The sequence below is a fragment of the Bubalus kerabau genome, chromosome 2 (assembly GCF_029407905.1).
Source record: "Bubalus kerabau isolate K-KA32 ecotype Philippines breed swamp buffalo chromosome 2, PCC_UOA_SB_1v2, whole genome shotgun sequence".
Classification (NCBI taxonomy): domain Eukaryota; kingdom Metazoa; phylum Chordata; class Mammalia; order Artiodactyla; family Bovidae; genus Bubalus; species Bubalus kerabau.
In genome coordinates this window covers 43737362-43749637 of record NC_073625.1, presented here as the reverse complement: position 1 = coordinate 43749637, position 12276 = coordinate 43737362, and the positions used below count along the sequence as shown (strand labels likewise).

General features: G+C 51.0%; 1 protein-coding gene across 1 annotated transcript in view; it reads left to right on the top strand.

Annotated features, from left to right (window-relative positions):
- Positions 1-3819, top strand: part of MYOM2 (myomesin 2) — a 64149-nt gene extending 60330 nt beyond the window's left edge. The window contains exons 34-37 of the mRNA XM_055567575.1: positions 396-432; positions 1604-1626; positions 2736-2791; positions 3159-3819. Of these exons, the coding sequence (XP_055423550.1) occupies positions 396-432; positions 1604-1626; positions 2736-2791; positions 3159-3476 (434 nt within the window). The 3' untranslated portion in view covers positions 3477-3819. The remainder of the gene's footprint in view (positions 1-395; positions 433-1603; positions 1627-2735; positions 2792-3158) is intronic.
- Positions 3820-12276: the final 8457 nt, after the last annotated feature.

Sequence of the window (12276 nt, the reverse complement as noted above, 5' to 3'; positions counted from 1 at the left end):
GCTGAAAAGGAAACCACCAATTTTACAATTCTCTCTCTTTTTTTTTTTTTATTATTATTTTTTTAAATTTTATTTTATTTTTAAACTTTACATAACTGTATTAGTTTTGCCAAATATCAAAATGAATCCGCCACAGGTATACATGTGTTCCCCATCCTGAACCCTCCTCCCTCCTCCCTCCCCATTCCATCCCTCTGGGTCGTCCCAGTGCACCAGCCCCAAGCATCCAGATTTTCATACAATTTTCATTCAGAGAGGATTACTTTCTGAATCAGCGCTTTATTCATTCGGCTATTTGTCAGTGTTCACGAAGCAAACTCAGGAGCTGAGAGAGTGAGTGAGTAAGAGCCAAGCACATTCAAACTCTCACTAACGTACGAAATATTCCCTTACAGCTTTCGATGAAGCGTTTGCCGAATTCCAGCAGCTCAAGTAAGACTTGCACGTTTGTCTATTATTCTGGGGCTCAGGGGACCAGGCGTCCTTTTGGTTGAGTGTGGGGACCTTTGTGGATGCCTCACTGACCCAAAAAATGTGAAGCTCTAGGAATTGGGATAAGTTGGCAATTTAAGCCATTCCACATCCAGAAGAAGGTGTCCTTCTAAACTGTAAATGCATGTAACAGTTAATTTTAGAGTTATAATGACCCTGGGTTACTTTAAATGAATTTAAATACTGAATTTCTGAAATAGGCATAATTATAGCCACACATCATACAGAGCAATTTTTAAAATGTTGGATGTTTAGTTTCCTTATAAAGACTTCGTATTTTTAGGGCAGTTTTAGGTTCACAGCAAATTGAGAGGAAGGGACAGAAAATACCTGCCCCTTCCATGCGTGGCCTCCTCACTCAGCACCCGCACCACACCGTCCACGAGTTACAGCTGGTGAGCCTGCGTGGATAGGCCACATCAGCCCGAGTCTGTGGGTCGTGCTCGGGCTCGCTCGTGGTGTTGGACAGTCTCTGGGTTGGGACAGACGTACAATGACAGGGATGACAGCTATACTCACGAGAACCCCCTGCCCCGTGCTGGTTGAGGCCCTTCTGCTGGGATCCCATGGTCTGCAGCCTCCTCAGCCTGGCTTCTTTCACTTGGTCATAAGCACCTAACCTTCTTCCATGTATTTTCATGGCTTGAGAGCTCGTTTCTTTTTAGCCGATTAATATTCCATTGCTCAGAGCAACTTTTTAAAGAATGACTTGGGATTTCTAATCTGTGTCTCAATTTTAGAGTATCTTTAAAACTGAGAACAGTCTTTGTCCCACACTAAGTTATTCAGTAAGTATTTGTTGATGGATGAATGCATAACTGAGATAAATCAGAAATCAACATTTTCAAAAAATATCTAAAAATCTCCAATGCAATCTGGTGAAAAAAGAAATCTCTTCACCCCACGAGTGTGGATGGCAGGCCTTTCTGTGGGTTTCAGCAGCTGGAAGGCAGGGCGGTGGGAGGCATCAGAACTCTGTTCGACCCTGTGACCTGGATTATTCTTGGAGAAGCTCTGTCTCCAGCAGACCTCTCGAATGTGTGATGCTTTAGTTGATAGCATTTGCTCATGACTCTTTTTTTCTCTCCCCTCTGCCCTCTTTAATTTTTAGGGCTGCTGCTTTTGCAGAGAAAAGTGAGTACAGGCTTGATTACAAGCACAGTACACTCTTGAGGGTGGGGGTAGAGGGTCCGTATTTTAGAGCATTCATGGTGTACACAGAGTGAGCACAGCAGACCCGCCTCACCTGACGAAGCCCCAGGGCTGCCCATGCTCCCTCTTGCCCCCAGCCGCCCACCCCGGTGCCCTGCAGCCCAATGCCAGCCCCCCTTCCCCCTTGCCCTCCTTCCCGCCCCCCAACCCGTTCTGTGTCTTTTTATTCGCTGCTCACTCAGGAGTGGCCACCTGAGGAGATTCAGGACAGGCTTCCAGTCCTGGAGGCAGGGGTGTGCCAGGCATGTGGGGGTCGGGGTCAGGGGGCAGAGGGCAGGACAGAGGGGGACGGAGGCCACGGCCTTGCCTGGGGTTTGCAGGGAAAGGCAGGCAGGGTGGGGTGAACACGAGACTGGGCCGTTCTAGTGATTTCTCTGGGCTTTGGGCAACAGGGGTGTTCTGAGCTGCCGGGCACCTGGCTGGGGTGATCCAGGCAGGGGAGTGTCCCCTCTGGGGGCAGGGCAGATGGTGGAGGCTGGCCTGGCTGGGGGGTTGGCACAGGTTGTGGGCGACTCCTGGTGGGCCCTTGGTGGGTGGGGGGTATCTGCCCGCCAGGAGGGATTTCAGATGTCAGAACATCACAGGAGGCAGAAAATTATACTATACACACACACACACACATATATATATATATATATATATATATATATATATATATATGCACACACACACACAAAACATTGCCCTTGCAAAATCCTCTCTCCAGAGGCCAGGCCCCTCCAGCTCCTGAAAGAATTCAGGGGGACGCGGTTTGCCTGGTGTTGTGGCCAGGGTGAACCTTCATCCTCAAAGCCCTGCTCAGTCTGAGCTTCTAGAGCATTTCACAACCCCCCTTTTCTGCCCACCACCCTGCCAGCCCCTCCCAACATGGAATCACACTCCTCCACGCAGACCTCGGCCAGGGGCCCCCCAGCCATGAGCCTTGTCAGGTAGCACCCCCACACCTGAGCCCCTCCTGGCCCCTGGGTGCCCCAACCCCCAGGAACAGCCCTGCAGATGGTGTTCTCAGCCGAGTTGCTTTCCTGTTGCAGATCGTGGCAAGGTGATCGGCGGCCTGCCCGATGTGGTGACCATCATGGAGGGGAAGGTGAGGGCAGGGGGTGCCCGGAAGGGCAGGGGATCCTCACACAGGCCCTGGGTGTGGAGCCAGTGTTGGGGGGGGGGTCCCTGCATCCTGCTGGGCCTGGGCTGCCTCTGCGGACCTTATCTCCTCAAGGTACAGATGTTGATTCTTCTGAATACACAGGGCACTCCTCCCACCATGGGACACCTTCTGTGCTGTGTCTGAGGCTCCTGGTGTCTCCAGTGGTGCCTCCATATACAAAGAGCATGTTGACCAAATAAATGATGGGTGGGGCAGATCAATACCTGGGTGGGGCCGCAGGTCCAGCCACACAGAGGCCGTCTGACTCTTCTTTCTTTATCTCCCCCTCTCTGCCTGCTCTCCCCCCAAGACCTTGAACCTGACCTGCACGGTGTTTGGGAACCCTGACCCAGAGGTAGTGTGGTTCAAGAATGACAAGGACATCGAGCTGAGTGACCACTTCTCAGTCAAGGTGGAGCAGGCCAAGTATGTCAGCATGACCATCAAGGGCGTGACCTCCGAGGACTCGGGCAAGTACAGCATGCACGTGAAGAACAAGTACGGCGGCGAGAAGATCGACGTGACGGTCAGCGTGTACAAGCACGGGGAGGAGATCCCCGAAGTGGTGCTGCCCCAGCAGGCCAAGCCCAAGCTCCTCCCCGCGGCTGCCCCTTCACCCGCCCACTGAGGGGCCAGGGGGCCGTGCCATCGCTGTGGGTGGCGTTCCGCGTGGCCTGACAGCCCCTCGCACGTTGTGGTTTTATCTTGGTGTTGTGTTGTTAGTAGTTTCGGTCCTTCTGAGCAGAACAGCGGGTGTTTCCCCGTACAACTGTGTCTGCAGGTACTGGACAGTGTGGGCTAGGGGTGAGCTGACTCCTCGCTGGGGTGTTCTGTCCATGATGCCTGCAGGCCTGGGGGCTCTGAGATGCTGGGGCAGTCAGCATATGTGCCTCTTGCTCTCTGCTTTCTCTCGCTTCAGACAATAAAACTTCAAAAGGCAACTTTTGGTGTTTCTTCTGTACCAAGCGGTTCCCAGCATGTCAGCCTGCTCGTGTCCCCGATCTGGTCTGGTTAATTGCAGGACCCGGGGCAGCTTCACAGCAGGAGCCGGCGGGCCACGTGCCCTGAGGAGCCGGCTGTCCAGGGCGGAGGGGGGTCCAAACTCCTGCGTGCATCCTGTTCCCTCAACTTCCCACAGGCAGGACACCCCGGCCAGTGAGAGGCCTCTGGTTTCCTAGGATTCCACCTGAATCCTTTCCTGAAAACCCCCGCTGCTTTCCCCAGTCAATAAATACGGAGTGAAGCCCATTCCTGTGCTGACCCCACCTGCGTATCCATTCTCAAAACAGGAGGAGCCCTTGCGGGGTATTTATGTCCGGGGCAGGCAGACAGTGTGAACGATGGCTGTACTGTTACTCAGGCTTGAGCGTAACTCTTCTGCCTCCTTCCGAGGGAGACAAATGTGCCGCTGTCGGGAAAACATGTGTTTTTTTTTCCCATGAAAGGTTTTTCACCCAGGAGAGCAGTGAGAATCCACATGTGAACGTTAATGACATAGAAAATTAAAAGCTATAAATAGATTGAGAAATTAAATTTCGTAAAAGTGCACTCACGGTAATGATGGCACGAAACAGATGAGCAGACACACGTTTGTGACTCGTCTGAAGGCCTCTCATTAGCGGGGGGTGTTTATGAAAGCGTCTTTTAAAAAACTGATTCAAACAATTGTTTAAGTACATAAAGGTAGGTTTGTGTGTCTGTCGATGGGGAGAGCATCCGTAACTGGGGAGCGAGGGCTTTGCTTCTGCGTCAAAGAGAGTTGTTTTCCGTGTCTGGGGTCCTGGGCTGGTGCCTCACAGGGCTGGGTTCTGCAAACACGGTTTCCAGCAGGCGTAAGAGCCGCGTTAGGGCTGTGACTGCTATGTGACCAAGAAGGGGAGCTGGACCACTTCTCCGTTCTCACGGGAGGCAGGCGGCCACGGAGGTCAGCCCAGCAGGCTCTCCTGTTCTTCTCCAGGGCCAGCTTCTCAGCGGCGCCGGGTTTTGCAGCTTCCATGGGCTTCTCTGGCCTCAGTGCAAACCTGCCCCAGATCCGGTTCAGCCCCACCCCTGTGCCCCCCTCTCCACTGGGAAGGTTTCCACAGTTCCGGCTCAGCGTGAAGGGATGAGATACCCAAGCTCTTAGACATGTTCACTCTCAGCCTTGAGGGTACACTCTCCAGGATAGGTTAATGAGAAAGCAGAGAAAGCCCTGCCAGCCAGCGCCTGCGCTGGGGCTCACCGCCTGTAGATGGCAGTCGGAGAGAGGGTACTGAACCACAGCATGCCCGTCGGCATGGCCAGACCAGACCTCTCTTTCTGATGCAGACATGTTGCTTAATGAATGGAAGATTATTGAGGGCGTTATGCTCGCCCCAGAGGCAAGGACAGGTCCAGAAAATTACTGTTTCCAGGAAATAGCAGGTCATTTTGAAGGCGATAATATAGCCTCTTAATCTTCACGTGATACACATTACAAGGAATAAAACATACCGTGTGAGAGGTTACGAGGCTCTTCTTACACCAGCGAAGCCATAAAAAGATGTGATCTATCTATGCATTAAGTTTGGGGTATGGATTTTAAATATTCCGTGTTTCAAAGAAGCATGTCAAACGCAGCAGGCTCCCTCATCTTTCAAAGCAGTAAATTACAGCTTTGGAACTTTTCCCATTAAAGCCGCCGGCGCTGCAGAGCTGTGGGGCGGGAGTGGGACTGGAGGACCCGGAGGAGCTTCGGGGTCTTCGGGGAGCCGTGTGCACCCAGCTGCCCTTGTCTGTCCTTGAGCATTTCTCAGCGGTTGTTCTGCCTCTTGATTTTTTAAAGGACTTTCTTACAATGGATGTTTGGGAGAGGAAGCTGCTGGTCGGCATGAGCAGCCCTTATCATCTTCTGTTTTATAGTGTTTTATAGGGTTCATTGGGAGGGGGCATCTGTTTTTTATTGTAGTTGCCCCCTTGGATGTACAGTTAAATAAAGAAATGGAACAAAAGTGTACATATAATCATCTCTTTTTTTGGCTTAAAGTAGTTGAAAATCCATTTAAACATCATTTAAGCATAGGATTATACTGGCATTTTACCACAGACTTATGATGGTATTTTTAAACAAAGGGGGCATACAAACAAGGCACATTTAAGGGCTGTGTTAAAAATGACGGGAAGATGCAGCACCCCACTCGGGGCAGCTCCGGGACACCAAGCACACATCGCAGCTGCTCTCCTGTGTCCTGTGTATCACTCAGCCTCGACTCAGCCTTGCCCACCAGTCACACTCGCCATCGATCGGCTTTTGTTTCATTCAAGATGACGGCTTCTCCGGTACCCAGACCTCGCTTCTTTCACTGCTTTTAATGCATTGCCCTAGAAAAGCATGGGGTGGGGAACACAGCTGAGGGGGCATGGGGGTTAGTCCCAGTTCTCTCAGAACCAGCCACCCAGGAGCCCTGGAAAAGCCTCCATCCGTGTATGCCCTGTGCCCTCACTCTACAGGGACCCTGACAAGCCTCCATCCGCGTGTGCCCCGTGCCCTCACTGTAAAGGGGACCCCGACAAGCCTCCATCCGCATGTGCCCCATGCCCTCACTGTAAAGGGGACCCCGACAAGCCTCCATCCGCATGTGCCCCATGCCCTCACTCTACAGGGACCCCAACAAGCCTCCATCCGCATGTGCCCCGTGCCCTTACTGTAGAGGGGACCCCGACAAGCCTCCACCCATGTGTGCCCCGTGCCCTCACAGTATGGGGGACCCCGACAAGCCTCCACCAGCGTGTGCCCTGTGCCCTCTCTCTACAGGGGATACCAACAAGCCTCAATCGTGTGTGCCCTGTGCCCTCACAGTATGGGGGACCCCGGCAAGCCTCCATCCGTGTGTGCCCCATGCCCTCTCTCTACAGGGGACACCAACAAGCCTCAATCATGTGTGCCCTGTGCCCTCACTGTATGGGGACCCCGAGAAGCCTCCACCTGTGTGTGCCCCGGGCCCTCACTATAGAGGGGGACCCCCAGTTCTCCAACCGAGCACCATCTGGGTGCCTTAGGAATGCCCTGAGTGGCCAGCTCCCTGTTAGCCTCAGGCCCCGCCGTGGTGACCTCAGCTTCTGTCTCCTTCGTGACATGTTCTGAAAGGCTCTTGGGGTTTTCAGTCCAAAGTTTCCTCCTTGGATCAGAGGTTTAGGATATCGGCCTTTGTGCCTGTGGTTCTGATGGGGATGCAGTTGGATCTCTCCACTGCTGCCTGCTGGGGCAGTGGGGCCAGAACAGTCGGGGGCCCATCTCTGACGGGTCTGGGGACTCCCGGGGGGCGACCCCGCCCGGGGGGTCCATGCTTTGGGCTGTCTCCTCAGGTCCTAACTGAACCACCAACAGCGTTTAAAGAAAGAGGTCAGTGCCAGGGGACGGATGGCGGCCAGGAGCCCAAAGGGCGAGAATCAGGGGAGCAGGGACCCCGGCCTCGCCCGCAGTGCCCGGAGGGTCAGCAGGCGTTTACTAACTGCTGGTGGGTCAGGACCCTGGAGGCAGCAGGGTGAGAGGGGCCAGGGGTGAACCCTGGCACTGGGTGAGGAAGGGGCACGGTGTCCGGAGGGCTGGTCCCCAAGGGCGGGCACTGCAGGACGGCCGGTCCCCACGGGCGCGCTCCAGGAGGGCCATGCTCGCTGCACTGGGTGGCCTGGAGCACGCAGACTGCCCTGTCCCGTCGGGACTCCAGTCAGGCTACCGTCTGGTGGCTTTTTTAGATGCTCAGCTCTTTCGTGCAGTGTAAGAAAACGCACAGGTACATCAGTCCATGTTTTCCCTTCTAAAGATTAACAGAAGGAAAAAAAAATGACGCTCAACCGTTTTCCCGGCTATGCCACTGTCACCCCCTCAGTCTCTCACAGAAATGACCTGGCCCGCCTGCACCCCGGGTCTCACGCACTCCTTGCTGCCCCCCTTAGGACCCGGGGCCCTGCCGCTCAGTGGTCACTGCCTGTGCTTCCTGTTCACCACACATGTGCACCGAGCAAGAAAGCTGGGAGCTTTGCGCTTTTTCCAGTACGAGTTCACCTCCTCGGCAGGAAGTTACTGTGTTTGGTGTACCAGCCAGCTGCCCTGTGAGGCCTGGGAGCCCGGCCAGCCCACGTGCCCAGCTCTGTCTCCCACACGCCCAGCTCCATCTCTCCCAGCTCCTCGGCTCCTGCCGCCGGGGCCTCGCAGTCCATTGAGAAACTGCAGTAAGAGCACGTCTGCGTATTTGCAGGAGGAATTTTTTCTACATTATCCTTGTCTGCCATGTTTCTCAAATGGGCAGCCTCAGGGAGTATTTGTATAAAGCTGGCATGCAAAGATGTGTTTTAATTAAGTCCAAGCCTTAAAGGATGAGGCAGGGGATGTGGGCCCCCACCCACGCAGATTCTCATGTGGGATGTGGCATTTGTGGCTGTCTAGTCATCTTAGATTATGTTCTGGGCACAAACATGATTTCTTGTACTGCTGTCTGCTGCGAGCTTTCTGTCTGGGACACAACTTACAGGTGAGTGGTGGTTTCTGTAGGGAGATGATGTCTTAATTTATCAAACATCATACACTTTACCTAAATGATTTCATTTGTTACTCAGTCTCCATCTTGGTTACTTCTCTGTTGATGAATACCATCCTTGAAAGGCTCTTCTCTTCCCTGAAGCTGTGATGGATTCCAGAAGGAAGAATAATATCATTCTGTAAGGGGCAAATAAGGGGCCTTCCAGGTGGCTCAGTAGTAAAGAATCTGCCTGTATTGCAGGAGACATACATTCCATCCCTGGATCGGGAAGATCCCCTGGAAGACAAAATGACAACCCACTCCAGTATTTTGCCTGGGAAATCCCAGGGACAGGGGAGCCTGGTGGGCTACAGTCCATGGGGTCACAAAAGAGCTGGACACAGGAGGGGCCAGATATCATGGAGCAACCCGAATATCTCATATATGTAATCCCAGATAGCTCAGTGGTAAAGAATCTGCCTGGTAATGCAGGAGACATAAGAGATGTGGGTTCGATCCCTGGGCTGGGAAGATCCCTTGGAGAAGGAAACGGCAACCCACTCCAGTATTGTAGCCTGGAGAATGCCATGAACAGAGGAACCTGGTGAGCTACAGTTCATGTGATCACAGACCTGGATACAACTTAGTGGCTGAACATGCACACCACACTCCCTTTTCACGTCCTTTTGTGCCCTTATTTTGGTTCAGGCTTTTAATCCCTCTGACCAAGACTCTCCCTGGCTTCCTCTCTGGGTCTGTATCCTCCCACTCCCCTTACCTGGCTACCACCTGCGGCCCAGTTCACCCTCTGAAAGCAAAGTGCTGACAAAGAGAAAGCTTCTGCTTTACTACTTGGCCATAAAAAGAATGAAATTTTGCCATTTGCAACAACATGGATGAACTTGGAGTGTATTACACTTCGTGAAACAAGTCAGAGAAAGACAGATACTGTATGATGTCACTTTTACGTGGAATTTAAAATACACCACAGACTAGGAAACTCACAGATGTAGAGAACAGCCCAGTGGTCATCAGTGGGGAGAGGGCCAGGGGGAGGGGGTTAGAAGGTGGAGTCTGTTAGGTATAAAATAAGCTATAGGGATACACTTTACAACACAGAATATACTCAGTGTTTTGTAATAACTATAGATGGAGTATGGGCTTCCCAGGTGGCTCAGTGGTAAAGAATCTGCCTGCCATTGCAAGAGACTCGGGTTTAATCCCTGGGTTGGAGAAGATCACTGGAGAAGGAAAGGGCAACCCACTCCAGTGTTCTTGCCTGGAGAATCCCATGGACAAAGGAGCCTGGTGGGCTACAGTCCATGGGGCTGCAAAGAGTGACTTACACACACACACACACACACACTATGGAGTATAACCTTTAAAAATTGTTAATCACTACGGTATACACACATAATTTATATAATATTTTACATCAACTATTCTTCATTAAAGAGATGCAATCATACAAAAAAGAAGAAAGCTTCTGTCTGAAAACCTTTAGGTGACTCCTTGTCTGAGGTTCCCCAGCCTGACTTTCATTAGATAGAATCTGTCATTTAGACTGGTTTCGGGGAAGATGATTTTTCCACAGACCAGTGTTGGTGGGGGATGGTCTGGGGATGATTCAAGCAGATTATCTCTATTGAGCACTTCATTCCTGCCCTCAACACAAACTCACAAGTCCCTGAAAACCGTCTTTAAGTTTTCTTCAGCATTTTCTCCGGAGGCTTAGGAGGCAGACTGCTCCGCTGTGAAGCTGCTCTGCCCCACGTGTTTCTGCTACAGACACTCACACTGACATGCACTCCCTGGACAGGTCTCCATGCGCACAAGCCACAGCCTGGCAGGTCCTCGCTGGTCTGGGAGGGACAGGTGGGTCCCTGGTGCCCTGAGCCTGATTCTCCAGTGCCGTCAACTCAGTCTGTGTTTCAGTTCAGTTCAGTTCAGTTCAGTCGCTCAGTCGTGTCTGACTCTTTGCGACCCCATGAATCGCAGCACGCCAGGCCTCCCTGTCCATCACCAACTCCCGGAGTTCACTCAGACTCACGTCCATCGAGTCAGTGATGCCATCCAGCCATCTCATCCTCTGTCGTCCCCTTCTCCTCCTGCCCCAATCCCTCCCAGCATCAGAGTCTTTTCCAATGAGTCAACTCTTCGCATGAGGTGGCCAAAGTACTGGAGTTTCAGCTTTAGCATCATTCCTTCCAAAGAAATCCCAGGGCTGATCTTCTTCAGAATGGACTGGTTGGATCTCCTTGCAGTCCAAGGGACTCTCAAGAGTCTTCTCCAACACCACAGTTCAAAAGCATCAATTGTTTGATGCTCAGCCTTCTTCACAGTCCAACTCTCACATCCATACATGACCACAGGAAAAACCATAGCCTTGACTAGATGGACCTTTGTTGGCAAGTAATGTCTCTGCCTTTGAATATGCTATCTAGGTTGGTCATAACTTTCCCTCCAAGGAGTAAGCGTCTTTTAATTTCATGGCTGCAGTCACCATCTGCAGTGATTTTGGAGCCCCCCAAAATAAAGTCTGACACTGTTTCCACTGTTTCCCCATCTATTTCCCATGAAGTGATGGGACCAGATGCCATGATCTTCGTTTTCTGAGTGTTGAGCTTTAAGCCAACTTTTTCACTCTCCACTTTCACTTTCATCAAGAGGCTTTTGAGTTCCTCTTCACTTTCTGCCATAAGGGTGGTGTCATCTGCATATCTGAGGTTATTGATATTTCTCCCGGAAATCTTGATTCCAGCTTGTGTTTCTTCCAGTCCAGTATTTCTCATGATGTACTCTGCATTGAAGTTAAATAAGCACGGTGATAATATACAGCCTTGATGTACTCCTTTTCCTATTTGGAACCAGTCTGTTGTTCCATGTCCAGTTCTAATTGTTGCTTCCTGACCTGCATACAGATTTCTCAAGAGGCAGGTCAGGTGGTCTGGTATTCCCATCTCTTTTAGAATTTCCCACAGTTTCTTGTGATCCACACAGTCAAAGGCTTTGGCATAGTCAATAAAGCAGAAATAGCTGCTTTTCTGGAACTCTCTGGCTTTTTCCATGATCCAGTGGATGTTGGCAATTTGATCTCTGGTTCCTCTGCCTTTTCTAAAACCAGCTTGAACATCAGGAAGTTCACGGTTCACGTATTGCTGAAGCTTGGCTTGGAGAGTTTTGAGCATTACTTTACTAGCGTGTGAGATGAGTGCAATTGTCCTGTAGTTTGAGCATTCTTTGGCATTGCCTTTCTTTGGGATTGGAATAAAAACTGACCTTTTCCAGTCCTGTGCCCACTGCTGAGTTTTCCAAATTTGCTGGCATATTGAGTACAGCACTTTCACAGCATCATCTTTCAGGATTTGAAAGAGCTCAACTGGAATTCCATCATCTCCACTAGCTTTGTTCGTAGTGATGCTTTCTAAGGCCCACTTGACTTCACATTCCAGGATGTCTGGTTCTAGGTGAGTGATCACACCATCGTGATTATCTGGGTTGTGAAGATCTTTTTTGTACAGTTCTTCTGTGTATTCTTGCCACCTCTTCTTAATATCTTCTGCTTCTGTTAGGTCCATACCATTTCTGTCCTTTATCGAGCCCATCTTTGCATGAAATGTCCCCTTGGTATCTCTAATTTTCTTGAAGAGATCTCTAGTCTTTCCTATTCTGTTGTTTTCCTCTATTTCTTTGCATTGATCACTGAGGAAGGCTTTCTTATCTCTTCTTGCTATTCTTTGGAACTCTGCATTCAGATGCTTATATCTTTTCTTTTCTCCTTTGCTTTTTGCTTCTCTTCTTTTCACAGCTATTTGTAAGGCCTCCCCAGACAGCCATTTTGCTTTTTTGCATTTCTTTTCCATGGGGATGGTCTTGATCCCTGTCTCCTGTACAATGTCACGAACCTTACCTGCAGCCAAAGTTCCCTCTTGACTAAAAAGATACAGTCAT